Below are 26,546 nucleotides of genomic sequence, written 5' to 3'. Positions count from 1 at the left end.
GGAAGTAGCTTCTATAATCTCCACAGCTGATTCTAAGGCACTCTAAATGTAAGAACTACCCTTTTATATTTTTAGACTGGAGATTTTTACAAAATGACAGAGTAAATCATTCTTTTAAACTTAGACTTCAAGCATTAGACAGTGAGGTGAGCTCTTAGTGCCAGTTTGTCTTTCCTATTCTCACCCACTAAGGACTGGTGCAGAAATGGGAAACAAAACAGGCAGTGAAAACTTTTTATTTCTTTATGTACATTTCCCTTTAATAGCCACCAGAAAGACTTTCATTTCCTCACACTGATCCTGTCTGTCAGTTATGTTGGCCTTTAACATATCACTATAGCAACACATATAAATATATATTATACATTTATACACACATAAGCTCATTCTAAGCACTGTGAAGACACAGATTAGGCTTTAGCACAACTGGGGACCTCACACATGTCACTTAAAAATGATCACTGGTTTGCTTTACACAAGACTTCCAATGAGCTTGTTGTGGCCATTAGTCCCAAATCCCAGAGTGAAGTTAGGATGACAAAATCGGACAGTATATTTAGAATGAGGTCAGTACACTTCTTGGAGATCATAAAAGAATAGAAATAGGAGGTCTAGGCTAAGCACGAGACGGCATCTGGGAATCACTGCTCTCACCACGTGGATTCAAAGAACTCAGGTGCTGCAGTGTAGACCGACGCCCAGCCTGACTGTGACCCAGCCGCGCTGGCCCCGGGTCAGGTCGTTGGGCCCCTGCCGACACTGTCCTGCGGGGCACCGCTGCTCAGTCCTGAGCTTTTCGATCTGCCGTGGAGCTCCAGCGTGGGGACCACATGCTCCATCGCTAGGAAGCAGGTCCCGTTTCCCCCGAGTTGACCCTCGGAGGATGAGGCGAGAAATGTGCTGTTGCTGGTTCCCAAGCCCCTGGGGCGTTCAGAAGCAGTGCCACAAGGTCCTCTATCAACGATGCCTGTTTTGCTTAGTGCTGGGCCCGGTGGACCTTGGCTGGTTGTTCCTCAACAACTGCAGGAGAGGCCCCCTGCCTTTCGCCCTGCCCCACCAGGCCACATCTCTGACTCCTTCCAGACCCTCCAGCAGGTGTGGAGGAGTGGGGCCCAGATCCTCCTCAGCAGACAGGGAGCTGTGAAGAAGGGGGGCAGGCCCACCCTCCCTGCAGTTTTAAGGACCTCTGGTGGCTTCGCTTCTTGCATGGCTCCTGGAAGGCAAGGGTCACAGGACTGGGGTGCATGGCAGAGCCCTTAGGGATTTCACCTGGAGGCCAAAATACCACAATCAAAGTGAGACTCCATTATCAGGCCCTGCTCGTGGCTAACAGGCTGGAGAGAGTGCTGAGTGGTGACAGAAGCCGGGAGCACGCTGAGAGCCTGTCACGGGGATGAGCTGAGGGGACGCGCTGAGGTCTGGAGGAGCAACTGGGGCCACCAGGTTAGAGGAAAAGCTTCCCACCACCTCCCGTGGTCATATCTCTGCTCAAAGCCACTGCACACCCAGTGGCCGGATCCTACCACTCCGTCTTCAGGGGCCAGTTCACTCTCCAATTCACTTTGGAGCAAAAGGATGGTTTTTGCAATCTCCCAGGAAAAGAAATGCTTAGTATGAAACAGGCACATATAGAAACACCCTGCTGTAGGAAGGAGAGGATATTTTGCAGGGACGTCCCCCTGTTAAATTTATGTTCCGTTTACTTGATGAGGAGCGGGAGGGGCCAGGTCAGCAGGGACCTCAGAGATCATCTAAGTCTAGTGCCGCCTCTTACAGATGAGGGTCAGCAGGCTCACAGAGACTGGGGCCAGCCAAAGCCACATAGCCAGTTAATCACAAGCCTGGGATTAGATCCCAGGCTTGGGGCCTTTCCAGTGGTCTAGGGAAAGTAGAGAGGAAACTTCCAAACTGGTGAAGCCCCAGCCCCTCTTCACACTGTGGGCTCCACATTCTCTGAGGAACATTTAGGAACATTCTTACGAACATGCTCAATAGCTTATGGCAAAGCTTTAAAGTCCAAGGTAAAAGTTTTATTTTCTGATTTTTTAATTTTTTCTTTTATTTTTTATTGAAGTATAGTTGATATACAATGTTATGTTAGTTTCTGGTGTACAGCACAGTGATTCAGTGATATATATTCTTTTTCATATTCTTTTCAATTATGGTTTATAACAGGAGATTGAATAATGTTCCCTGTACTATACAGTAGGACCTTATTTTTTATCTATTTTTCTGCTTTATTTATAGTTTGTATCTGCTAATCCCAAATTTCTAATTTATCCATCCCCCACCCCCTTTCCCCTTTGGTAACCATAAGTTTGTTTTCTATGTCTGTGAGCCTATTTCTCTTTTGTAAATAAGTTAATTTGTGTCATATCTTAGATTCCATATATAAGTGATATGATATTTGTCTTTCCCTTTCTGACTTACTTCATTTAGTATGATAATCTCTAGGTCCATCCATGTTGCTGCAAATGGCATTATTTCATTCTTTTTTATGGCTGAGTAATATTCCATTGTGTATATCTACCACATCTTCTTTATCCATTCATCTGTCGATGCACCTTTAGGTTGCTTCCATGTCTTGGCTATTGTAAATAGTACTGCTGTGAACCTTAGGGTGCATGTATCTTTTCAAATTATAGTTTTCTCTGAATATATTCCTGGGAGTGGGATCACTGGATCATATGGCAACACTGTTTTTATTTTTTTAAGGATCCTTCTTACTGTTTTCCATAGTGGCCGCACCAATTTACATTTCCACCAACAGTGTAAGAGGGTTATCTTTTCTCCACATCCTCTTCAGCATTTGTTATTTGTAGACTTTTTAATGATGGCCATCCTGACTGGTGTGAGATGGTACCTCATTGTAATTTTGATTTGCATTTCTCTAATAATTAGTGATGTTGAGCATCTTTTCATGTGCCTATTAGCAATCTGTTTGTCTTCTTTGGAGAAATGTCTGTTTTGGTCTTCTGCCCATTTTGTTTGGTTTTTTTTGTTATTGAGTCTTATGAGCTGTTTGTATATTTTGGAAATTAAGCCCTTGTCAGTTGCATCATTTGGAAATATTTTCTCCCAGTCCATAGGTTGATTTTTTGGTTTGCTTATGGTTTCCTTTGCTGTGCAAAAGCTTATAAATTGGATTGGGTCCCATTTGTTTATTTTTGCTTTTATTTCTATTGCCTTGGGAGATTGATCTATGAAAACATTGGTATGATTTATGTCAGAGAATGTTTTGCCTATCTTCTCTTCTTGGAGTTTTATGGTGCGATGTCTTATATTTAAGTCTTTAAGCCATTTTGAGTTTATTTTTGTATATGGTGTGAGGGTGTGTTTTAACTTCATTGATTTACATGTGGCTATCCAGCTTTCCCAGTACCATTTGCTGAAGAGAGTGTCTTTTCTCCATTGTATATTGTAGCCTCCTTTGTTGAAGATTAATTGATTGTAAGTGTTTGGGTTTATTTCTGGGCTCTCTATTCTGTTCCACTGCTCCATATGTCTGTTTTTGTGCCAGTTGCATGCTGTTTTGATTTCTGTTGGTTTGTAGTATTGTCTGAAGTCTGGGAGGGTTATGCCTCCAGTTTTGTTCTTTTCCCTCATGACTGCTTTGGCAATTCTGGGTCTTTTGTGGTTCCATATAAATTTTAGGATTATTTGTCCTCGTTATAATGAAAAATGTCATGGGTAATTTGATATGGATCACATTAAATCTGTAGTTTGCTTTGGGTAGTATGGCCATTTTAACAATATTAATTCTTCCAATCCCAGGGAATGGGATATCTTTCCATTTCTTTGAATTACCTTCAGTTTCCTATATCAATGTTCTATAGTTCTCAGCATATGAGTCTTTCACTTCCTTGGTCAGGTTTATTCCTAAGGTTTTTTTAAATGTGATTTTAAAAGGGATTGTTTTTTTACTTTCCTTTTCTGATATTTCATTGTTAGTGTAAAGAAATGCAACAGATCTGTATGTTAATCTTGTATCTTGCTACCTTGCTGAATTCATTTATCAGTTCTAGTAATTTTTCTGTGGAGTCTTCAGGGTTTTCTATATACAGTATTATGTCATCTGCATATAATGATAATTTCACCTTTCTCTTCCAATTTGGATATCTTTTCTTTTCCTTGTCTGATTGCTGTGGTTAGGATTCCAATACTATATTGAATAGAAGTGGTGACAGTGACCATCCTTGTCTTATTCTGGAATTTAGTGGGAAGGCTTTCAGGTTTTTACCATTGAATATTATGTTGGCTGTGGGTTTCTCATAAATGGCTTTTATTATGTTGAGATATGTTCTCTCTGTACCCACTTCGGTGAGTTTTTATCATGAATGAATGTTGAATTTTGTCAAATGCTTTTTCTGAATCTTTTGAGATGATCAAGTGGTTTTTGTCTTTTCTTTTGTTGATGTGGTGTATCACATTGATTGAATTGCACATGTTGAACGATCCTTGTGACCCTGGGATAAATCCAACTTGATCATGGTGTATGATCTTTTTTATGTGTTGTTGGATTTGCTTTGCTAATATTTTATTGAGAATTTTTTCATCTATATTCATCAAAGATATTGACCTGTAATTTTCTTTTTTGGTATTGTCTTTGTCTGGTTTTGGGGTCAGGATAATGGTGGCTTCATAGAATGATTTTGGGAGTGTTCCCTCCTTTTCAGTCTTTTGGAAGAGTTTGAGAAGGATCAGTATAAGTTCTTCTTTGTATGTTTGGAGGAATTCCTTAGTGAAGCCATCTGGTCCTGGACTTTTCTTGGCAGGGAGTTTTTAAAAATTATTATTACAGATTCTATTTCACTTCTAGTAATCAGTCTGTTCAGATCATCTGTTCTTCCTGATTTGGTTTTGGTGGGCTGTCTGTTTTTTGGAGACTTGTCCATTTCTTCTAGGTTGTCCAATTTATTGGCATATAATTGTTCACAGTACTCTTTTACAATATTTCACAGTATCAGTTGTTTTTCTTCTCTTATTTTCTTATTTGTTTATTTTGATCTTCTCTCTTTTCTTCTTGGTAAGCCTGGCCAGAAGTTTGATTTGGTTTATGGTTTCAAAGAAGTAGGTTTAGGTTTTATTGATTTTTTTCTACTTTTTAATCTCTATTTTATTTATTTCCTCTCTGATCTTTATTATTTCCTTCCTTCTGCTGACTTTAGGTTTTATTTGTTCTTCTTTTTCTAATTCTTCTAGGTGGTACGTTAAGTTGTTTATGTCAGATTTTTCTTGTTTTTGAGGAAGGCCTGTATTGCTATGAACTTTCCTCTAAGAACTGCTTTTGCTGCATCCCATAGATTTTGTATGGTTGTGTGTTCATTGTCATTTGTCTCAAGGTATTTTTAAAATTTCCTCTTTGCTTTCATCGTTCATCCATTGGTTTTTTTAGCACCTGGTTGTTTAGTCTCCATGTAATCGTTTTCTCATTTCTCTTTCTGTGGTTGATTTGTAGTTTCATCCCATTGTGGTCAGAAAACATGCTTGAAATAATTTCTATCCTAATAAATTTGTTGAGGATTGTTTTGTGTCCTAGTATGTGGTCAATCATAGAGAATGTTCCATATGCACTTGAAAAGAATGTGTATTCTGGGCTTTTTTTTTTTTGATGTAATGTTCTGAAAATATCAATTAAGCCTAAGTGTTCTATTGTGTCATGTAGGATCTCTGTTGCCTTATTGATTTTTCTGTGTAGAAGATCTGTCCATTGATGTCAGCAGAGTGTTAATGTCTCTTATTGTATTCCCATCATTATCTTTTCTTTTCTTTATTTATTTGTATACAGCAGGTTCTTATTAGTAATCTATTTTATATATATTAGTGTATATATGTCAGTCCCAATCTCCCAATTCATCCCACCACCGTCAATGCACCCCGCCACTTTCCCACCTTGCTTTCCATACGTTTGTTCTCTACATCTGTGTCTCTATTTCTGCCTTGCAAACCTGTTCATCTGTACCATTTTTCTGGATTCCATATATATGCGTTAATATACGATATTTGTTTTTCACTTTCTGACTTACTTCACTCTGTATGACAGTCTCTAGGTCCATCCACGTCTCTACAAATGACCTAATTTCGTTCCTTTTTATGGCTGAGTAATACTTCATTGTATATATGTACCACATCTTCTTTATCCATTCATCTGTCGATGGGCATTTATGTTGCTTCCCTGACCTCGCTATTGTAAATAGTGCTGCAGTGAACATTGGGGTGCATGTGTCTTTTTGAATTATGGTTTTCTCTGGGTATATGCCCAGTAGTGGGATTGCTGGGTCACACGGTAATTCTATTTTTAGTTTTTTAAGGAACCTCCATACCATCCTCCAAAGTGGCTGTATCAATTTACATTCCCACCAACAGTGCAAGAGGGTTCCCTTTTCTCCACCCCTCTCCAGCATTTATTGTCTGTAGATTTTCTGATGATGCCCATTCTAATGGGTATGAGGTGATACCTCATTGTAGTTTTGATTTGCATTTCTCTAATAATTAGTGATGTTGAGCAGCCTTTCATGTGTTTTTTAGCCATCTGTATGTCTTTTTTTTAATATATAAATTTGTTTATTTATTTATTTATTTTTGGCTGTGTTGGGTCTTCGTTTCTGTGTGAGGGCTTTCTCCAGTTGCGGCGAGCGGGGGCCACTCTTCATCGCGGTGTGCAGGCCTCTCACTATCGTGGCCTCTCTTGTTGCGGAGCACAGGCTCCAGACGCGCAGGCTCAGTAGTTGTGGCTCACGGGCCCAGTTGCTCCGCGGCATGTGGGATCCTCCCAGACAAGGGCTCAAACCCGTGTCCCCTGCATCAGCAGGCAGATTCCCAACCACTGTGCCACCAGGGAAGCCCCATCTGTATGTCTTCTTTGGAGAAATCTCTATTTAGGTCTTCCGTCCATTTTTTGATTGATTGGGTTGTTTGTTTTTTTGATATTGAGCTGCACGAGCTGTTTGTATATTTTGTAGATTAATCCCTTGTCCGTTTCTTCATTTGCAAATATTTTCTCCCATTCTGAAGGTTGTCCTTTCGTTTTGTTTATGGTTTCCTTTGCTGTGCAAAACTTTTAAGTTTCATTAGGTCACATTTGTTTATTTTTGTTTTTATTTTCATTACTCTAGGAGGTGGGTCAAAAAAGATCTTGCTGTGATTTATGTCAAAGAGTGTTCTTCCTATGTTTTCCTCTCAGAGTTTTATAGTGTCTGGTATTACATTTAGGTCTTTAATCCATCTTGAGTTTATTTTTGTGTGTGGTGTGAGGGAGTGTTTTAATTTCATTCTTTTACATGTAGCTGTCCAGTTTTCCTAGCACCGCTTATTGAAGTAACTACCTTTTATCCATTGTATAGGCTTGCCTCCTTTGTTGTTGATTAATTGACCATAGGTGCATAGGTTTATATGTAGGATTTCTACCCTGTTCCATTGATCTATAAGTCTGATTTTGTGCCAGTACCATACTGCTTTGATTACTGTAGCTTTGTATTATAGTCTCAAGATGGGGAGCCTGATTCCTCCAGCTTCGTTTTTCTTTCTCGAGATTGCTTTGCCTATTTGGGGTCTTTTGTGTTTCCATACAAATTACAAAAATTTTTGTTCTAATTCTGTGAAAAATGGCATTGGTAATTTGATAGCAATTGCATTAAATCTGCAGATTGCTTTGGGTAGTACAGTAATTTTGACAATATTGATTCTTCCAGTCCAAGAACATGGAATATCTTTCTATCTGTTTGTGTCATCTTTGATTTCTTTCATCAGAGTCATAGATATCAGAGTACAAGTCTTTTGCCTCCTTAGGTAGGTTTATACCTAGGTATTTTATTCTTTTTGATGTGATGGTAGATGAGATTGTTTCCTTAATTTCTCTTTCTGATCTTTTGTTGTGAGTGTATAGAAGTGCAAGAGATTTATCTGTGTTAATTTTGTACCCTGAAGCTTTACCAAATTCATTGAAGAGCTCTAGGAGTTTTCTGGAAGCATCTTTAGGATTTTCTATGTGTAGAATCATGTCATCTGCAAACAGTGACAGTTTTACTTCTTCTTTTCCAATTTGTATTCCTTTTATTACTTCTCCTTCTCTGATTGCCATGCCTAGGACCTCCAAATCTATGTTGAATAACAGTGGTGAGAGTGGACATCCTTGTCTTGTTCCTGATCTTAGAGGAAATGCTTTCAGGTTTTCACCATTGAGAATGATGTTTCCTGTGGGTTTGTCATATATGGCCCTTATGATGTTGAGGTAGGTTCCCTCTATGCCCACTTTCTGGAGAGTTTTTGTCATAAATGGGTGTTGAATTTTGTGAAAAACTTTTTCTGCATCTATTGAGATGATCATATGGTTTTTATTCTTCAATTTGTTAATATGGTGTATCACATTGTTTGATTTGCGTATACTGAGGAATCCTTGCATCCCTGGGAAATATCCCACTTGATCGTGGTGTATGATCCTTTTAATGTGTTGTTGGATTCTGCTTGATAGTATTTTGTTGAAGATTTTTGCATCTATGTTCATCAGTGATATTGGTCTGTAATTTTCTTTTGTTGTAGTCTCTCTGTCTGGTTTTGGTGTCAGGGTGATGGTGACCTCCTAGAATGAGTTTGGGAGTGTTCCTTCCTCTGAAATTTTTTGGAAGAGTTTGAGAAGGATGGGCATTAGCTCTTCTCTAAATGTTTGATAGAATTCACCTGTGAAGCCATCTGGTCCTGGACTTTTCTTTGTTGGAAGATTTTTAATCACAGTTTCAATTTCATTACTTGTGATTGGTCTGTTCATATTTTCTGTTTCTTCCTGGTTCAGTCTTTGAAGGTTATACCTTTCTAAGAATTTGTCCATTTCTTCCAGGTTGTCCATTTATTGGCATAGAGTTGCTTGTAGTAGTCTCTTAGGATGCTTTGTATTTCTGCAGTGTCTGTTGTAACTTCTCCTTTTTCATTTCTAATTTTATTGATTTGAGTCCTCTCCCTCTTTTTCTTGATGAGTCTAGCTAATGGTTTATCAATTTTGTTTATCTTCTCAAAGAACCAGCTTTTAGTTTTATTGATCTTTGCTATTGTTTTCTTTGTTTCTATTTCATTTATTTCTGCTCTGATCTTTATGATTTCTTTCCTTCTACTACCTTTGGGTTTTCTTTGTTCTTCTTTCTCTACTTCCTTTAGGTGTAAGGTTAGATTTCTTATTTGCTTAGTTGCTCCATGACATGTGGTATCTCCCTGGACCAGGGCTCGAACCCATGTCCCCGGCATTGGCAGGTGGATTCTTAACCACTCTGCCACCAGGGAAGCCCCTTCTTTGATTTCTTCAATGCTCTCTTGGTCATTTAGTAACTTATTGTTTAGCCTCCTTGTGTTTGTGTTTTTTATGTTTTTTCCCCCTGTAATTGACTTCTAATCTCATCACGTTGTGGTCAGAAAAGATTCTTGATATGAATTTCAATTTTCTTAAATTTACTGAGGCTTGATTTGTGACCCATGTTGTGATCTATTCTGGAGAATGTTCCATGTGCACTTGAGAAGAAAGTGTAATCTGCTGTTTTTGGATGGAATGTCCTATAAATATCAATTAAATCTATCTAATCTATTGTGTCATTTTAAGCTTGTATTTCCTTATTAATTTTCTGTCTGGATGATCTGTCCATTGGTGTAAGTTAGGTGTTAAAGTCCCCCACTATTATTGTGTTACTGTCGATTTCCTCTTTTATAGCTGTTAGCATTTACCTTATGTATTGAGGTGCTCCTATGTTGCATGCATATATATTTATAATTGTTATATCTTCTTCTTGGATTGATTCCTTGATCATTCTGTAGTGTCCTTCCTTGTCTCTTGTAACTTTCTTTATTTCAAAGTCTATTTTTTCTGATATGAGAATTGCTACTCCAGCTTTCTTTGGATTTCCATTTGCATGGAATATCTTTTTCCATCCCCTCACTTTCATTCTTTATGTGTCCCTAGGTCTGAAGTGGGTCTCTTGTAGATAGCATATACATGGGTCTGGTTTTAATATCCATTCAGTGAGCCTGTGTCTTTTAGTTGGAGCATTTAATCCATTCACATTTAAGGTAATTATCAATATGTACGTTCGTATTACCATTTTCTAAATTGTTTTGGGTTTGTTTTTGTAGGTCCTTTCTTCTCTTGTGTTTCCCACTTAGAGAAGTTCCTTTAGCATTTGTTGTACAGCTGGTTTGGTGGTGCTGAATTCTCTTAGCTTTGGCTTGTCTGTAAAGCTTTTGATTTCTCTGTTGAATCTGAATGAGATCCTTGCTGGGTAGAGTAATCTTCGTTGTAGGATCTTTCCTTCCATCACTTTAAATATATCGTGCCACTCCCTTCTGGCTTGCAGAGTTTCTGTGGAGAAATCAGCTGTTAACCTTATGGGAGTTCCCTTGTATGTTATTTGTCATTTTTCCCTTGTTGCTTTTGATAATTTTTCTTTGTCTATAATTTTTGTCAATTTGATTACTATGTGTCTTGGCGTGTTTCTCCTTGGCTGTATCCTGCCTGGAACTCTCTGTGCTTCCTGGACTTGGATGGCTATTTCCTTTCCCATGTTAGGGAAGTTTTCAACTATAATCTCTTCAAATATTTTCTTTGGTCCTCTCTCTCTCTCTTCTCCTTCTCGGACCCCTATAATGCAAATGTTGTGTTTAATGTTGTCCCAGAAGTCTCTTAGGCTGTCTTCATTTCTTTTCATTCTTTTTCTTTATTCTGTTCCATGGCAGTGAATTCTACCATTCTGTCTTCCAGGTCACTTATTCGTTCTTCTGCCTTCATTATTCTGCAATTGATTCCTTCTAGTGTATTTTTCATTTCAGTTACTGTATTGTTCATCTCTGTTTGTTTGTTCTGTAATTCTTCTAGGTGTTTGTTCTTTAATTCTTCTATGTCTTTGTTAAGCATCTTCTAGATCTTTGCCTCCATTCTTTTTCCGAGGTCCTGGATCATCTTCACTATCATTATTCCCAATTCTTTTTCTGGAAGAATTATTTTTCTGCCTATCTCCACTTCATTTAGTTGTTTTTCTGGGGTTTTATCTTGTCCCTTCATCTGGTACATAGTCTTCTGGCTTTTTATTTTGTCTGTCTTTCTGCAAATGTGGTTTTTGTTCCACAGCCTGCAGAGTTGTGGTTCTTCTTGCTTCTGCTGTCTGCCCTCTGGTGGATGAGACTATCTAAGAGGCTTGTGCAAGCTTCCTGATGGGAGGGATGGGTGGTGGGTAGAGCTGGGTGTTGCTCTGGTGGGCAGAGCTCAGTAAAACTTTAATCTGCTTGTCTGCTGATGGGTGGGGCTGGGTTCCCTCCATGTTGGTTGTTTGGCCTGAGGCAACCCAGCTCTGGAGGCTACGGGCTCTTTGGTGGGGCTAATGGCAGACTCCGGGAGGGCTCACACCAAGGAGTACTTCCCAGAAGTTACGCTGCCAGTGTCCTTGTCCCTGTGGTGAGCCACTGCCACCCCCCGCCTCTGCAGGAGACCCTCCAACAGTAGCAGGTAGGTCCAGTTCAGTCTCCCATGGGGTTACTGCTCCCTCCCTGGGTCCTGATGCACACACTACTTTGTACATGTCCTCCAAGAGTGGAGTCTCTTCTTCCCCCAGTCCTGTCGAAATCCTGCAATCAAATCCCACCAGCCTTCAAAGTCTGATTCTCTAGGAATTCCTCCTCCCGTTGCTGGACCCCCTGGTTGGGAAGCCTGATGTGGGGCTCAGAACCTTCACTCCAGTGAGTGGACCTCTGTGGTGTAAGTTCTCCAGTTTGAGAATCAACCACCCAGCAGCCATGGGATTTGATTTTATTGTGATTGCACCCCGCTACTGTTTCACTGTGGCTTCTCCCCTGTCCTTGGATGTGGGGCTTCTTTTTTGCTGAGTTCCAGTGTCCTCCTGTTGATGATTGTTCAGCAGTTAGTTGTGATTCTGGTGCTCTTGCAAGAGGGAGTGAGCACACGTCCTTCTACTCCGCCATCTTCTCATCATTTTCTCCCTTTATATTTGTTAGTATTTTTTAGTGTATTTAGGTGCTCCTATATTGGGTACATATATGTTAACGAGTGTAATATCCTCTTTTTGTATTGATCCTTTTATCATTATACAGTGTCCTTCTTTATCTTTCTTTATGGCTTTTGTTTTAAAGTCTATTTTGTCTGATATAGTATTCTTATCCTCACTTTCTTGTCATTTCCATTTGCATGAAATATTTTTTTCCATCCCCTTACTTTCAATCTATGTGTGTTCTTCACCCTAAAGTGGGTCTCTTGTATGCAGCATATTGTTTTTTTAATCAAATGTGCCACTCTATGTCTTTTGATTGGAGCATTTAGTCCTTTGACATTTAAGGTGATTATTGATAGATGGGTATTTATTGCTATTTTAAACCTTGTTTTCCATTTGATTTTGTATTTCTTCTTTGTTGTTTTTCCATTTGCTGTTTGATGATTGTCTTATGTATTATGCTTGTCTTCTCTTCTTTTTGATTGTTGTGAATCTATTGTACGTTTTTGATTTGTGGTTACCCTGTTTTTCAAGTATATTAACCCATTACTATATCTACTTGCTTTAGACCTGTAGTCATATAGGCTCGAACACATTCTAAAAAAAGATCTACGTTTTCTTACTCTCCTCCCCCGCATTTTACGATTTTGATGTCCTCTTTTACATCTTCGTGTTTATCCCTTTTGCTGTTCACTGTAGTTATCATCACTTTCACAAAAAATTTTTTTGATGTTTTAAAAATCTGTGTACTAGCTTATTTAAGTGATTTATTTTCCAGTTGTGATTTTCTTTCCTATAGATTTCTGCTTTTTTTCTATTTAGAGAAGGTCTTTCAATAGTTTTTGGGGAGGTAAGCTTAGTATTGCTGAATTCTTTTAGTTTTTGCTTGTCTGAGAAATTCGTTATCTCTTCTTCTATTCTAAATGATAATCTTGCTGTGTAGAGTATCCTAGGTTGCAGGTTTCCCTTTCAGGACTTTGAGTATATCTTGCACTCCCTTCTGTCCTGCTACGTTTCTGTAGAGAAATCAGCTGATAGCTCTATATGGGGGTTCCCTTTTAATTAGCTCTTTGTTTTTCTTTGATATGTTTAGAATCCTCTCTTTAACTTCCGCCATTTTAATTATAATATGTCTTGGCATAGGTCTGTTTGGGTTCATCTCTTTGGGACCCTCTGTTCTTCCTGTAACTGGATATCTCTTTCCTTCTTTAGGTTTGGGAAATTTTCAGCCATAATTTCTTACATTTTGATCCCCTTTTCTCTTTCTTTTCCTTCTGGGATGCCAATTATGCATAGCTTGGCACACTTTATATTATCCCACCAGTCTAGCATATTGCTTTCATTTTTTAAAATTTGTCTTTCTGTCTGCTGTTCTGATTGGGTGATTTTCATTATTCTGTCTTCCAGATCACTTATTTGTTCTTCTTATCCAGTTTGCTATTTATTGCCTTTAGCTCAGCTTTTGTCTCAGCAAATGAGTTTTCTAATTTTGATTGGCTCCTCTTTATAGTTTCTAGTTCCTTCTTACAGTAATCTGCATTTCTGTCAATAGTTTTTCTTAATTCCTTCAGCATTTTCATTACCTCCTTTTTGAACTCAGGGTCTAGTAGACTGGAGAGGTCACTTTCATTGTTCTTTCAGGGGAATTCTCTTGATCTTTTAATTGGGAGTGTATCCTCTGCTTCTTCATTTCATTTATATTTCTCTGACTCTACGAGTTTAGGAGAAACAGCTATCTACTGTGGTCTTTTTTTTTTTTTAACATCTTTATTGGAGTATAATTACTTTACATTGTTTTGTTAGTTGCTTCTGTATAAGAAAGTGAATCAGCTATACATATACATATATCCCCATATCCCCTCCCTCTTGCATGTCCCTCCCACCCTCCCTATCCCACCTCTCTAGCTGGTCACAAAGCACGAGCTTATCTCCCTGTGCTATGCGGCTACTTCCCACTAGCTATCTATTTTACATTTGGTAGTGTATATATGTCAATGCCACTCTCTCACTTCGTCTCAGCTTACCCTTCCCCCTCCATGTGTCCTCAAGTCCATTCTCTACATCTGAGTCTTTATTCCTGTCCTGCCCCTAGGTTCGTCAGAACCTTTTTTTTAAAAATTAGATCCCATATATACGTGTTAACATATGGTATTTGTTTTTCTCTTTCTGACTTACTTCACTCTGTATGACAGACTCTAGGACCATCCACCTCACTACAAATAACTAGATTTCGTTTCTTTTTATGGCTGAGTAATATTCCATTATACATATGTGCCACATCTTCTTTATCCACTCATCTGTCAATGGACACTTAGATTGCTTCCATGTCCTGGCTCTTGTAAATAGTGCTGCAATGAACATTGTGGTACATGACTCTTTTTGAATTATGGTTTTCTCAGGGTATATGCCCAGTAGTGGGATTGCTGGGTCATATGGTAGTGCTATCTCCTGTGGTCTTGAAGGGCTGTTTTTATGTGGGAGCATCCCTGTGTAGCCTTTGTGAGTCTAATATTTTTGGTGCAAGGGCTATTTTTAGTATGGATTCCTGCCTTGTCTTTCCTCAGTGTGTGCTGGCCATTATCCCCTTGATAGGGAATGTAATTGTTATGGTGACCAGAGCTTGCACTGGATGTTTAGTGTGGCCTCCTCTTTGCTCTGTGGTTGTCACAGCCCTGTTCGACACAGGGTCTCCTCCCCAGTTGTTGAAGTGGACACCCCCAGATCCATTTCTGAACTGTGGTGTGAGGTACGTGGGACTGGAGCACTCCTGCTGAGAGAGGAGCCACTGAGTATTCATCCTTAGAGGCTTTCCACTGGAAAGTGCACTCTGTGGTGTTGCCTGTCACCTCTTGTGTGGGCTCACAAAGTACACTGTTTTTGACACTGCCCTCAGCCTTGCCTCAACCATGGGGATTCAGGCAATTGGCCCAGGTGTCTGTCAGTCACTGTGCTGACAAAGCCACTAGCACAGATCCATTGGCACAGAACCGCTGAAGTCAGGCACCAGGACTACTATAGTTGTGTGCCTGGACCCGCTGTGGGATCTACTGAGTCAGCCCAGATCCTGGCTCCACCTTCACATATATGTGCCAGAAGAGCCTGCAGCCAGCCCATATCACAACACCCACCCTAGCCATGGGATAACCAGTAAACTTCTCAGATGTCCTGCAGGCACTGAGTTTATAAAGCCACCTGCAGCAGGTCAATCTGTGAATTGCACAGCCACAGGGAGAAGACTCAGATTTCAGCCCTACTTCTGAATTCCCACTTGGATCGGCTTGGATTTCAGCCCTGACTCCATGTGTGGGCCAACCTACCAGTGTTTGTGTGCTCCCAGAACTCTTAGAGGTGGAGCTGCGCCCACTGTGAGCACACCAGAATGAGGCTGCCATGGCAGGCCCCGCCCCTCCCTTAGTGAGCGTGTTAACAGTGGGGCTGCAATGCTGGACCTTGGGCATCCTCCTGCCCATACTGTTGGTTGTGGCTTGGACCACACGCCAGCCCCTTCAGACTGTCTTTACACAGCCAACCCCAGTCCTCTCTCTGGGTCTGTCCCCTGAAGCCCGAGTTTCAGCCCTCTGCCTCTGCCTATACCAGCCAGTGCGTGTCTTGGGCTGGGGAGTGCAGGGAGGTGGCACGGCCCCTCTGTGCTGGTCTGTCTCTGTTTTGCCCGCTGCAAACTGGCTGCTGCACTCTTCTCTGAGCCTCTGAAGCTTCCTTTCTGTCCTGGCTGATCTCCCTGCCGATGAACGGGCTTCCTAGGGTGACAGAATATTTCCTCTTTCACAGCTCCCTCCCAGGGACGCAGGTCCTGTCCCGATTCCTTTTTTTTTTTCCCTTTTGTCCTACCCAGTAATGTGGTGATCTTTCTTGCAATTTTGGTTTTATGAGATCTTCTGTCAGCATTCAGCAAGCATTCTGTGAGAACTGTTCCACATGTAGATGTATTTTTGATGTATCTGTGGGACGTGAGCTCCACATCCTTTTATTCTGCCATCTTGACCCGGCCCCACTAGCTTCTGATTTTTAAGCCATTTTTAACACCTCACGTTTTCTTCAAAGAGCTTGCTAGAGAATATATTACTGTTTTAAATAAACATTGAGAATGTCTGCCATATATATAAAATCTTTCCCTTTAAGTTTTAGTTTTTATTATTACCATATTCTCTTTTAGATCAATAAGACCCAACAATTTTCTTTTGTGTTATTTCTAACAGAAAAAGATATGTCCAAATCAAATTGCTTTCTTCACCATGATAGTATACAGTGAAATCAATTTAAAAAGTTATATCTTGCTGTTATTTTTTCATAAGGTGGTATAGGAAACCCCAGAACACATGACAGGACTCAGGATCCCTTTACTGAAAGCTCCTTCAGAGGCAGACCCCATATGTCCTCTGACCTCAAGAATCAGCTGAACTGCATTTCTCCCCACTCCTGACCTGGTATAAAGGAGACAGAATTGGAGTAAGGAGAGAAGATGATGACAAAGTAAGAGTCAATCAAGAGGTCAAGGGAGGTTGCTGATTGGGGTGGAGGGCTGATGGGGATGGAATCTAGAGGGATGCTCATTGAGGACCTGAGCTCCCACAGATGGACCGAAATCTCCTCCTGGAAGGTCAGAGCAGGTCAAGGATCACCTGCACACTCTGATGACAGATGGTGATAAGTTTGGGGCGGGCTCTATGGCTCCGACTGGTGCAATAGTTTCCTTACCTCCAAATTTGTCCTTGCCTTCTTCAAAACATCGTGTGTCCTGGTCACTGAAACAAGAAAACAGCCCCAAAGGCAGAAATTACCAGTGGGCCCACACTTGCGTTGGGTTTGTGTTCTAAAGCTTGTCTTTCTGCACACTCAGCTCGGGGTCTCCTGCTGCCCCCCCACCCCGTGTCCCCTCCTCTGCCTCCACGATTACTGATGGCACAGGAGGTTTAGAGACGTCACATCAGTCTCCCCCGTCCCCTAACCTCTCTGGTCTCTGTCCATTCACAGCACAGGTGGAGAACCTGGAAGGACCCCCATTTCCTGTCCCATTCCCTGGCTGGGGGCACCCACACTGGCTGAGGATAAATTGTTCCATGCTCTCCTTCTGCTGGTTGGCGGTCTTCAGATGCTCAGCTGTGCTCTGAAGGAGACTCTCCTGTTTGGATAGTTTGGTTCTCAGTTCCAGAAGCTCCCTTTTCATGGACTCTCCCTGGGAAGAAAAACAGGCTCTCTGTCAGTGGTCAGAAGGCCTAAAGCACCCTGTGTTTGGTGGCTCTTTACAACTCCAAATAGGATTCTACAATCTTCTCAAGTATTTTTGGAGCAGATTTCCCTCGTTAAAGCCTCTCAATCCCTCCAGCAGGTGATGGCTCAGGATGGGCTATGCGGTGGGAACACTGAGGACCTGGAAGCCCCCGTGCAGATTAGCACAGGCTACACTCCTGTTGCTGCAGAGAACCTGACTCCAGGCCACACTGAAACTCCCAGCTGTGAACAAGAGCTCAGATTTCGTGCTGACATAGTTATATCACTTAGACATCACAAGTAAGACTTGGTCGTTAGGAATATTATACCTGGATATCATGCCTGGGGAGACGGGGCTGGCCTGAGACAGTAAGTTTGTAAATATATCTGCCAACCACAAGATGGCAAAATGCTCCCTCCTTGGAATTAACATAGTTGGGTCCCCTAAAGTGTCAGCGATATTATTTGGGGGTTAGAACCCCTGGGAGGGATCCTGAAACCTGCCTATCCAAGGTCACCAACCAGAAAGCAGTCAGAGATCTGAGAGCACCTGGGGGAGGCTGACTCTCCCCAGGCCTGACCCTGAGACACAGATGTAAGTGATTTTCTGGGATTCCAGTGGGAGGCTACAAGAGGCTGGGTGACTCCTGGTGACATTCTGTGATCCTGCCTGACTATGTGGACCTGGAGGTGGGGATGGGCTAGGAAGGGAAAGGAGATGTTGATGTTTTAACATGGCCCTGAACTTCAGCACAGCCAAACTTCAGAAAGTTAAAGAAACGGAACATTTATGGGTTACCAGGGCTCTCGTGTCTCTGCCTCCTCCATGTCCTTTCCTTCTGCTCTTTGATTACTTATCCTGGGGGTCAGGGCCAGGTGGAGAGGGGATGGAGTCAGAGCTGCACTGAAAGCAGCCACCGCGGAGGAGAGGTCTGCCTCCATCCTGACAAAAGAACCAAGGCAAAAGGAAGGCCAGCTTATGCTACCAGGGGAGGAAAAACGAGTATCTGCTCACCACATGCATACGCTCTGGGGAATGGGAACCTCTATCTGTGCAATGCCCTTGATCCTCTGATTTAATATGGCCCACCTTGGTTTTAGGGAAAACACTCTTCTTCCTGACGCTCACTGTTTTCTAAGTCCTCACATACTTTCTGTGCAGTAATCCATTCTTGAATTTTGCCAAGGATCCACATCAAAATTTCTTGTCTACAGTTTTTAGTATATATATTGTTTTCATCATATTACAAATAGAGCCATCTGTTCTTTCCTGGTCTTGCAGCATCCCTCTGATCTTCATGGTTTCTCAAAGACTATTGACAGGGATTCTGAGAATAAGGCTCCGGTGCTGTCAGTCATCTGGGGTGGAATCACCTGGGCCTGGCAGATTGAGCTCATTAAGGTCTGTCTGGTCTTTCCAGGCATGCAATGGTAGTTTAGAAGTTCTGCCTTCTCCCTTATCTATGACTTTTGTTATCTTCCCAAGCAGTGACCTTTCCTCTCACATCTCTTTCTCTGAGGAGGCTAATTTAGAAATAACTCTTGATGTCTCTTTCCTTTTCCACAAGCATTCTTTCATTCTGGGCTTAATCCTTTGGACAATACTCTTAGACTTTTATGATATTCAATAAATATTTATAAGTAAAAATAATTTGTGAATTATGATATATTAATTTGATTAAATCAATCAACACTTAGGTCGGACTTAGGTCAGCTCCCCAATCCCCCCTCAGCCCACAGAGGAAATGATGCCCACCTGTGGATGCCCCCTGAATAGTGTTGGGAAAGCTCTCGAGGATGTTTTGCTGGCACCTCCAGACACAACTGTATGGTCAGACCATTCAAGATGGCTGTTCTCTTGCTCTCTGTCCATTCTCTGCTGACCAGCCCCTCCTTCACCTACATGACTATCCAATCTGCTTAATTATAGGGCTTAATCAGAAACCACCTACATGCTTGCCCCCACCCCCAGGCTCTGGTTTCCCTGGTGATTGGTGAGCCAACTTGACGTCAATTCTCCCTATAAATGGTTGCCTCCCTCACCCTTGAGTGGTGAAGATTGCTGCCTTGTTCTGCCTGCTGTTTGCCGAATACTGTGGAGTGTCGCTCCAGAACCCTTTGTTTAGGACTTGTAAGATTCTGTATCCTTTGAACGTTGTTGTTCCTGTCACTGTCTATGGACTGTTTCTTTGGTGTTGCAGCTGGGGAATTACAAGGCTTGCAGACCTGCACGGTGCAGCCCAACAATAATCGTGAGAATTAGTAACCAAAGAGGAGCCCTGAGTGTATGAGTAGGGAGGTGGTGAGGAGATATGGGGACAGCAGATCAGCATGGGAGGGACACACAGAGCTGCAGCAAAGTCTGGAGAAACCTGAGAGAGTGTATAGGCCTCATGTTCCTTCCTTTCCTAGGTCCAAACTAGCTGTGAGTTGTGGGCAGGTAGAACAGGCACTAACTGGAATCTAGTTTGATAACTAATGACAGTATCTGCAGGGGGGTTGCACAGAAGTGGTGTATTTCCTAGAGCCCTTGTCCTTGGAGCCTAGGAGTCTGAGGGCCCGTGGTTGGGAATTGTCAGAAAGTAGCCCTTTCTTTTTTTTTAAATTTTATTTATTTATTTATCTATTTTTGACTGTGTTGGGTCTTCGTTTCCGTGCTAGGGCTTTCTCTAGTTGCGGCAAGTGGGGGCCACTCTTCATCGCAGTGCGCGGGCCTCTCACTATCACGGCCTCTCTTGTTGCAGAGCACAGGCTCCAGACGCGCAGGCTCAGTAGTTGTGGCTCACGGGCCTAGTTGCTCCGCGGCATGTGGGATCTTCCCAAACCAGGGCTTCAACCCGTGTCCCCTGCATCGGCAGGCAGACCCTCAACTGCTGCGCCACCAGGGAAGCCCCAGAAAGTAGCCTTTTTTAGACTGAGAATAGCTATGGGAGTTTAGGGTTGCTGGGTCTGGGTAGCTCTATCCTCTCCACCTTCTCTCTTGGCTTCTCTAATTGGTGACTGGTGTGGCCAGGGAGGAAAGGGATTTGGGAGTGACCACCGACCTCTGGAAGCATGACTGAGCTGAGCCTGAAGCCTCTGGTTTTCTTCCCTAAGGACTCTGTTCTCATCGTAGAGCTGAGGTGTGGACTCCAGACCCAGACTGTAGAAGTTAGAGGTGGGTCCTGTTCCAGGAAGTGCAAGCAGGCAAGTTACACATTTGGGTAACAGACGCTCTCTGTGTTGCTCATTCTGTATCTCCAAAGATACTATCCCAACCCAGCAGCAAACCCAGAGAACTCGCATCCTGGGCCTAAAGCCTGATGGGCCGAATGCCTGGCTTTCGTGCGGCTCCTCTGAGTGGGTTCTTTGCGTGCGTTATCACGTGCCCTGGCTGTAGCTGTTCAGGAGGCCCTTTCCCCTAAATAGCTGCTGCTGCGGTGTGGGCAGGACAAGGGCGTGTGGAAGGGACGGCCTCCAAGTGTCAGCAGCCTGGGGGAGAGTGTGGGGAGGAAGGCCACCTCGGTAAGAGGCTGGAGGAGGCCCTGCAGACCTGGCTCTACCACTTGCCAATCACAGGACCAGGGCACAGAAGTCAGCAGGCAGATATGAGCAGATTAGGATGGATGAGAAGTCAGAGGATTCTGGGGACCAGACCTGGTTAGATCTGCCGTGAGGAAAGCTACTCTCTGAGCTCAGGCACAGCTGCAACGGGAGAATAGTACTTGCCCCCCTGCCTTGCTGACTGTAAGGAGCGAATACAGAAAAGCAGACCTCGGTGCTTTGAAGTCTGCGAAGCTCTGCCTAGGGCTTGCCCTTCCGCAGCTCCCTAATGACACAGAAGCAGGAAGCCCTGGGCCTCTCCTACCGCTTCTGCGGGCGGTGGAGCTGAGCCTGTGTTCCAGCTGCTCGCGCAGGCGGTCGTTAATGCAGATGGACTCCTCCAGGCGCTGGCGCAGGCTCCGGATCTCACCAAGGTGCTCCTCTAGCAGCTCAGCCCCTGCAGTCACCCCGCAGGGCGGGAGGAGGTGGGAGGTGGAGAATCCCGGTCACGAGTGGGGGCCATGGGGGGGGTGGGGCTGGGCCAGTAAGATCCCTAAACGTGGCCGTCCTCTCACATGGGCATCCAGGAGCTCAGCTGACTTTGTTTAAATTGGCATCAGGACAGCTGATGCTAAGCAAGCCCCATGGGCCTCCTCATACAGGGGTACGTGTAAGGGAGTTGCAAGTGTACATGTACAGCTACCAGGGTAACTGGTAAGTGTAAGGGGTTTCACATGGCTTAGAAAAATCACTGAAGACTGTGGATCTCAGTCTAGGACCTAGACAGGTGTGGCCATTTCCTGAGTTGACTTCGAGTATAATAGGGAAGGCCTCACTCTACCCTAATACCTTTCCTCTTACTGACCCTTGACTGAACATTCGTTAGCAAGGGACAGAGCCCTTCGTCCACCCTTAGAGAGAAGGCCTAAGGTAAAAGTTAGTACCTCATGTCAACTCATCCTATGTGATTAATGACTAGTACCCGACGCTTCCCTCAAATTACTTTTAATCTGGAAAAAAGAAACAGTCTGCACTGATCCAGGGATCTGAAGGCTGATGAGAGAGTTGGAGAAAACACCCTCAAGAAAACAAAAAAGATGTGGAAAAGAGCAGTGGGTGGGGTGCTAATGACCAACTACATCAACTGCCTCATTTTGCTTTGGATGCAGCCTTTTTCTGAAAATCACAATTCTCTTGCTGTTGGAACTGGGCTGCATCCCAGCATTCACCGGTACAGCTATACCTCTCCAGCTGGTAAGATGTCTCTCAGGCCTGACCAGGAGGCTTTGGAGGGAGAGGGAGAGTTTGAATTGGGTTTTGTACACAGGATTTATGTAAGGGGTAGGGATCTGTGTAGAAATAGCACCACCACCACCCCCCTTTCTGTAACAACTCCTGATTGATGGAAGAATGTTCTGTGACTGTTCATCCCTGGCATTCTGGAAGGGTCTGAGAGTGGGCTGCGAGGGGACCAGGATGCAGGGACAGAGAAGGATGAATGTGACAGCACAGAGGTAGCCGCTGACTTTCTCATACCCTTGCTCAGCGCCGAGGCCCTGGGCACAGAGGATAACGGATGAACTTAGGAAGGACTGAGCACTGCTAGGGCCCTTTCCTTTTATCCCCACTCTGTGAGCCAGAGACTAGAGGAGAAATGGAAAACACTACCCAGATAGGAAAGGCATGGATCCTAACCGAGATTTCATTTCACTGGCTGACCTGCTCGGCTTTGTGCTTTACCTGTGGGTTTGGAGTTAAGCTGGTACATGGGGGAGCCTGAAGACGGTTCCCCAGATATGCTCCCTTTCTGAGGCCTCATCATGTCCCACTGGCCTCTGCTGCCCAAGTACCCAGGCTCGAGGATGCTGCCTAGTTCTTTGGTGCCCCTCAGAGGAGAGAGGGGCTGGGCAGGGTTGAGGTAGTGGGAAGAGCTGGCTTCTAAATGGTTGGTCGGCAATGTGGCTGGGGAAGCAGGATGAACATTGCTGACACCTGGGCAGAAAGAAACATGAATGAGAAGCAGTATCAGAACAGAAGGATTGGCAAGGAAGCATGTGATTGCTAAGAACAGACACTAAAGGGGACACGTGGGCTATCAGAGGTCCCAGTCTGCTGTGAAATACCAATTAGATGAGAATTCCCATCCTAGAGGCTATAACCTTTCACCCCTTGTATTTGCTAGCATGAGACACCAAGAGGTAGGGGATGAATAACGTATCAGAAAGTCGCCAGTGTACACAAAAGGGAAGTCCAGTGGCCCTAATCCTGGCTCCTGTGATAATTCCTCATGATAGAATCCAGGGAAGTTCCAGAAGTAGAACTCACTGGGAAAATCAGAGGTTAAGAGTGTGATGGACCATAGCATTGAGCACACCTGTGAATGGGAATATTTGTGTCCCTATGAGTACTTGCTGTACCCAGAGCTAAACTGCCAGTTTTTTGGTTTTCCTTTGGGGTTGTCAGAAGAGAAAGGGGGTATAAATCCAGCTAAACGTGGTGGCCCCAGTTACTCCAGAGTGAGGAACTTCTTTGCTGAGGCTGGGGGAGGTGCTAGGTAAGGCAAGAGGTGATTTCATTCTTACCCAACATGATTCCATGAACTGAAATATGTCATCACTCATGTCTAAAGAATCATGAACACTCTTCCATGGGGGAGAGAGGACCTTTCATTTCATAGACTGAGGCTTTCATAGATCCTATGAAATCATGGGCCTTCCCATTATCTCTGCTTCTATGTAAAAAGAAGCCCAACTTGGTGGAGAGAGGGAAAGGGGTGAACAGGGCCATAGTTTAGGATATTCACATCCAGAAAACTACTTTCTTCCAGGGATTATCAATATGGGCAGCAGAGTAAACAGGTAGCTCCACCTAAGAAATAGGAGCGAGGAGTGAGGAGTGAAGTCATGGATTAAGTGTTCAGTGGCTTTTATGGCCAAATATGTTGCTAAGGTTTCTTCCAAAATAATGTATTCTTATGCATTTGCTCATTTGCAACTCCAAAGGCCCAAAGCCATATTTCCCTGTTGCCTTGTGGTCCTTGTCATCATCTTCAGTCAATTTAACCTGTAAATTGAAGGTCTCTATATCATTACATAATCTTAGAGACAGAAATATATGTACAGCTTGTCTACCTGAAAAGACTCCTGTTTCTCTGTGGACCAGTGGAGTTGAGCAGCGCTCTTTTGTTCTCAACAAGTCATCTCAGATTTTTTTTCTAGACAATGATGATTTTTCTATTCATGGTAACATTTTTATAAAGAACATATACTACCTTAGTTGAGTCCTATTGAGAAAATGGTTCCCATTGTACAAGTAGTACAAAATAAATCATCGCTCTCAACTAGCTTTTCCCCACTGGGCAAGTTCTGGCCAACACTTCAGGGGTTTTTTTTTTTTTTTTTTTTTTATAAAGCAGGTAGGCTTTTTCTTTTCTTTTTTTTTTAAATTAATTAATTAATTAATTTTTGGCTGTGTTGGATCTTCGTTTCTGTGCGAGAGCTTTCTCTAGTTGTGGCAAGCGGGGGCCACTCTTCATCGCGGTGCGTGGGTCTCTCACTGTCGCGGCCTCTCTTGTTGCGGAGCACAGGCTCCAGACGCGCAGGCTCAGTAGTTGTGGCTCTCGGGCCCAGTTGCTCCGTGGCATGTGGGATCTTCCCAGACCAGGGCTAGAACCCGTGTCCCCTGCATTGGCAGGCAGATTCTCAACCACTGGGCCACCAGGGAAGCCCCAGAGGTTTTTAATAAGTTTGGTAATAATTGCTTAATATATGGTCTTAAGGTTATTTTTAGTAACACTTCAAATAGATTAGTGCAATGTGACTTTGGGCAAGTCACTTAACTTTTTTTAGGTTTCAATGATCTCAGTTTAGGAAGAATTTGGTTACCTGTTTTTTTCTGCTACAGATACACTTTTGAGTTTCCCCACACAGCAGTGTCATCCCTCAGTTTATATGGGAGTTGTGATGGAGGTGGGGCCCCAACTTTGAAAAGCAATCTGCTCACTCCTTCCTTCACTTAGTCATGAATGCTTAGTGGAACACTTGGAAATTGTGGCCATTGCCACCCTTGTGAAACCACCAGCCTAGCCAATCCCAGCAGAGTTATAGTGAACACATATCAGGGGAACTTCCCACATTTCAGGCTCACAAACCATGGGATGACGTAAGTTAGAAGATGACTCTCTGTCTTGCCCCCATCTCTCTTCCTGACCCCAGCTGCTGTGCCTCTAAACATTATTGTAACTGTGTGGAATATATCCTTTCCACCCCTGATCATGGCTTATATTTCCCCATGTACATCTGAAACACAACCACAGGTTCCTGGCATGTGCCAATGCAGGTAGATCCAGCACCTGTTGCATAGAAACTGCCCTTGCATCTTCTCCTGTTGAATATACCGGTTGTCCAAAGGCAGATAAAAGTAACATCAGATTTACTACATGTATTCAAGGAGACATATGTGAAACTTTTAAATGCCTTTGACAAGTAGGAAAGAGATCCTATGGAATTGTAATGAAATTCATAAGTTACGTATAGAGTTTAATTCTCATAGAAACTTAAAAAAAAAAACTACAGTCAACAGAAGAGGAAGTAGGGGGTTAGGCATGCCAAAACCGACTTCAAGTTGTATGAAACCCAATATGTTGCCAGGGAGGGAATTTGAGTCAACATTATAATGGGATATATCAAGAATAATAAAGTTGGGAGAAATATACCCTTGCTAAATTAACTAGTCATGAGCATAAGCGAAGTAGAGTATTATTCTCAAATTGTCTCCATGCTCAGAAGTATATGAAAGATTGGTACAGACTAAAAGAAGAATGTGTAAAATTTTACATTTTTCTTTGAGGAAAAGCACCAAGGACAATTCAAATAGAAACAGACTGATGAATGACCTGAATATAGCCCTCAATAAATGAAAGCTACTGGGAAATATTGCTGCCTTGTTGGTTTTCTCTGTACACACAAGACTGAACAAGGAGAAATTCTCAGATTTTAGAGTGTTTGCAAGGATCAGAAATTGCAGGAAGCCAGAAATTGCAAGGGGCTGTAGGGAAGGATGGTCTCCTTCATTGGAGACCTTCAGAGAGGAGCTAAAGAGCCTTTACTCTGACTTATTGAGCCTTGTTCTCTGCGGCCAGCATTCTAAGGTGATGTGGGGTCTGATAAAACTTCCTGACTTACAAGGTGTATCTCAGGGGGCTGCATTTAAACCAGAAGAATCACAGTCTTTTCATTTCCAGCATGATTCAAAAACACCTTTGTTTTCATTAGAGTTATTCACCGTTGCTTGTTTCTCTTCTCACACACTTTTGGATCCTTCACTTCCACCTCATGGCTGTACCTCTCTTTGTCCTCCCACCCACAAATGGCTCCAGAGCTCACATGGCTGAGGAAGCAGTTATCTGTATACCATTCCCTAGGGCTGACTCTTCACTTAGGAGCTGCTTGTGCTGCCATGTTCAGATACGACCTCTTTGTCACCTGACCTCTTTATATATTTTTTTAAATTTTAGTATATATTTTTTATAATATTGTGTTTCAGGTGTACAGAAAAGTTATTCAGTTATACATATATATTTTTTCAGATTCTTTTCCATTATAGGTTATTACAAGTTATTGAATATAGTTCCCTGTGCTATACAGTAAAACCTTGTTGTTTATTTTATATATAGTAGTGTATATCTGTTAATCCCAAGCTCCTAATTTATCCCTTTGGTAAATTTATCACTTATTTCCCCTTTGGTAACTATAAGTTTGTTCCTATGTGAGTCTATTTCTGTTTTGTGAATAAATTCATTTGTATTATTTTTTTAGATTC

General features: G+C 42.7%; 1 protein-coding gene across 1 annotated transcript; it reads right to left on the bottom strand.

The window, feature by feature from the left end:
* Window positions 1–734: 734 nt before the first annotated feature.
* Window positions 735–23,315, bottom strand: LOC132363916 (myomegalin-like). The gene is made up of 9 exons (XM_059919669.1): window positions 23,309–23,315; window positions 22,467–22,718; window positions 21,052–21,183; window positions 20,249–20,368; window positions 19,248–19,405; window positions 16,943–17,169; window positions 16,692–16,738; window positions 1,164–1,269; window positions 735–921 (listed from the first exon to the last, which is right to left on the bottom strand). The coding sequence occupies exons 1-9, from the start codon at window positions 23,313–23,315 to the stop codon at window positions 735–737; spliced, it is 1,236 nt and encodes a 411-aa protein (XP_059775652.1).
* Window positions 23,316–26,546: the final 3,231 nt, after the last annotated feature.

The sequence above is a fragment of the Balaenoptera ricei genome, chromosome 1, assembly GCF_028023285.1.
Source record: "Balaenoptera ricei isolate mBalRic1 chromosome 1, mBalRic1.hap2, whole genome shotgun sequence".
Lineage (NCBI taxonomy): Eukaryota > Metazoa > Chordata > Mammalia > Artiodactyla > Balaenopteridae > Balaenoptera > Balaenoptera ricei.
This window is presented reverse-complemented; position numbering and strand designations above follow the sequence as displayed.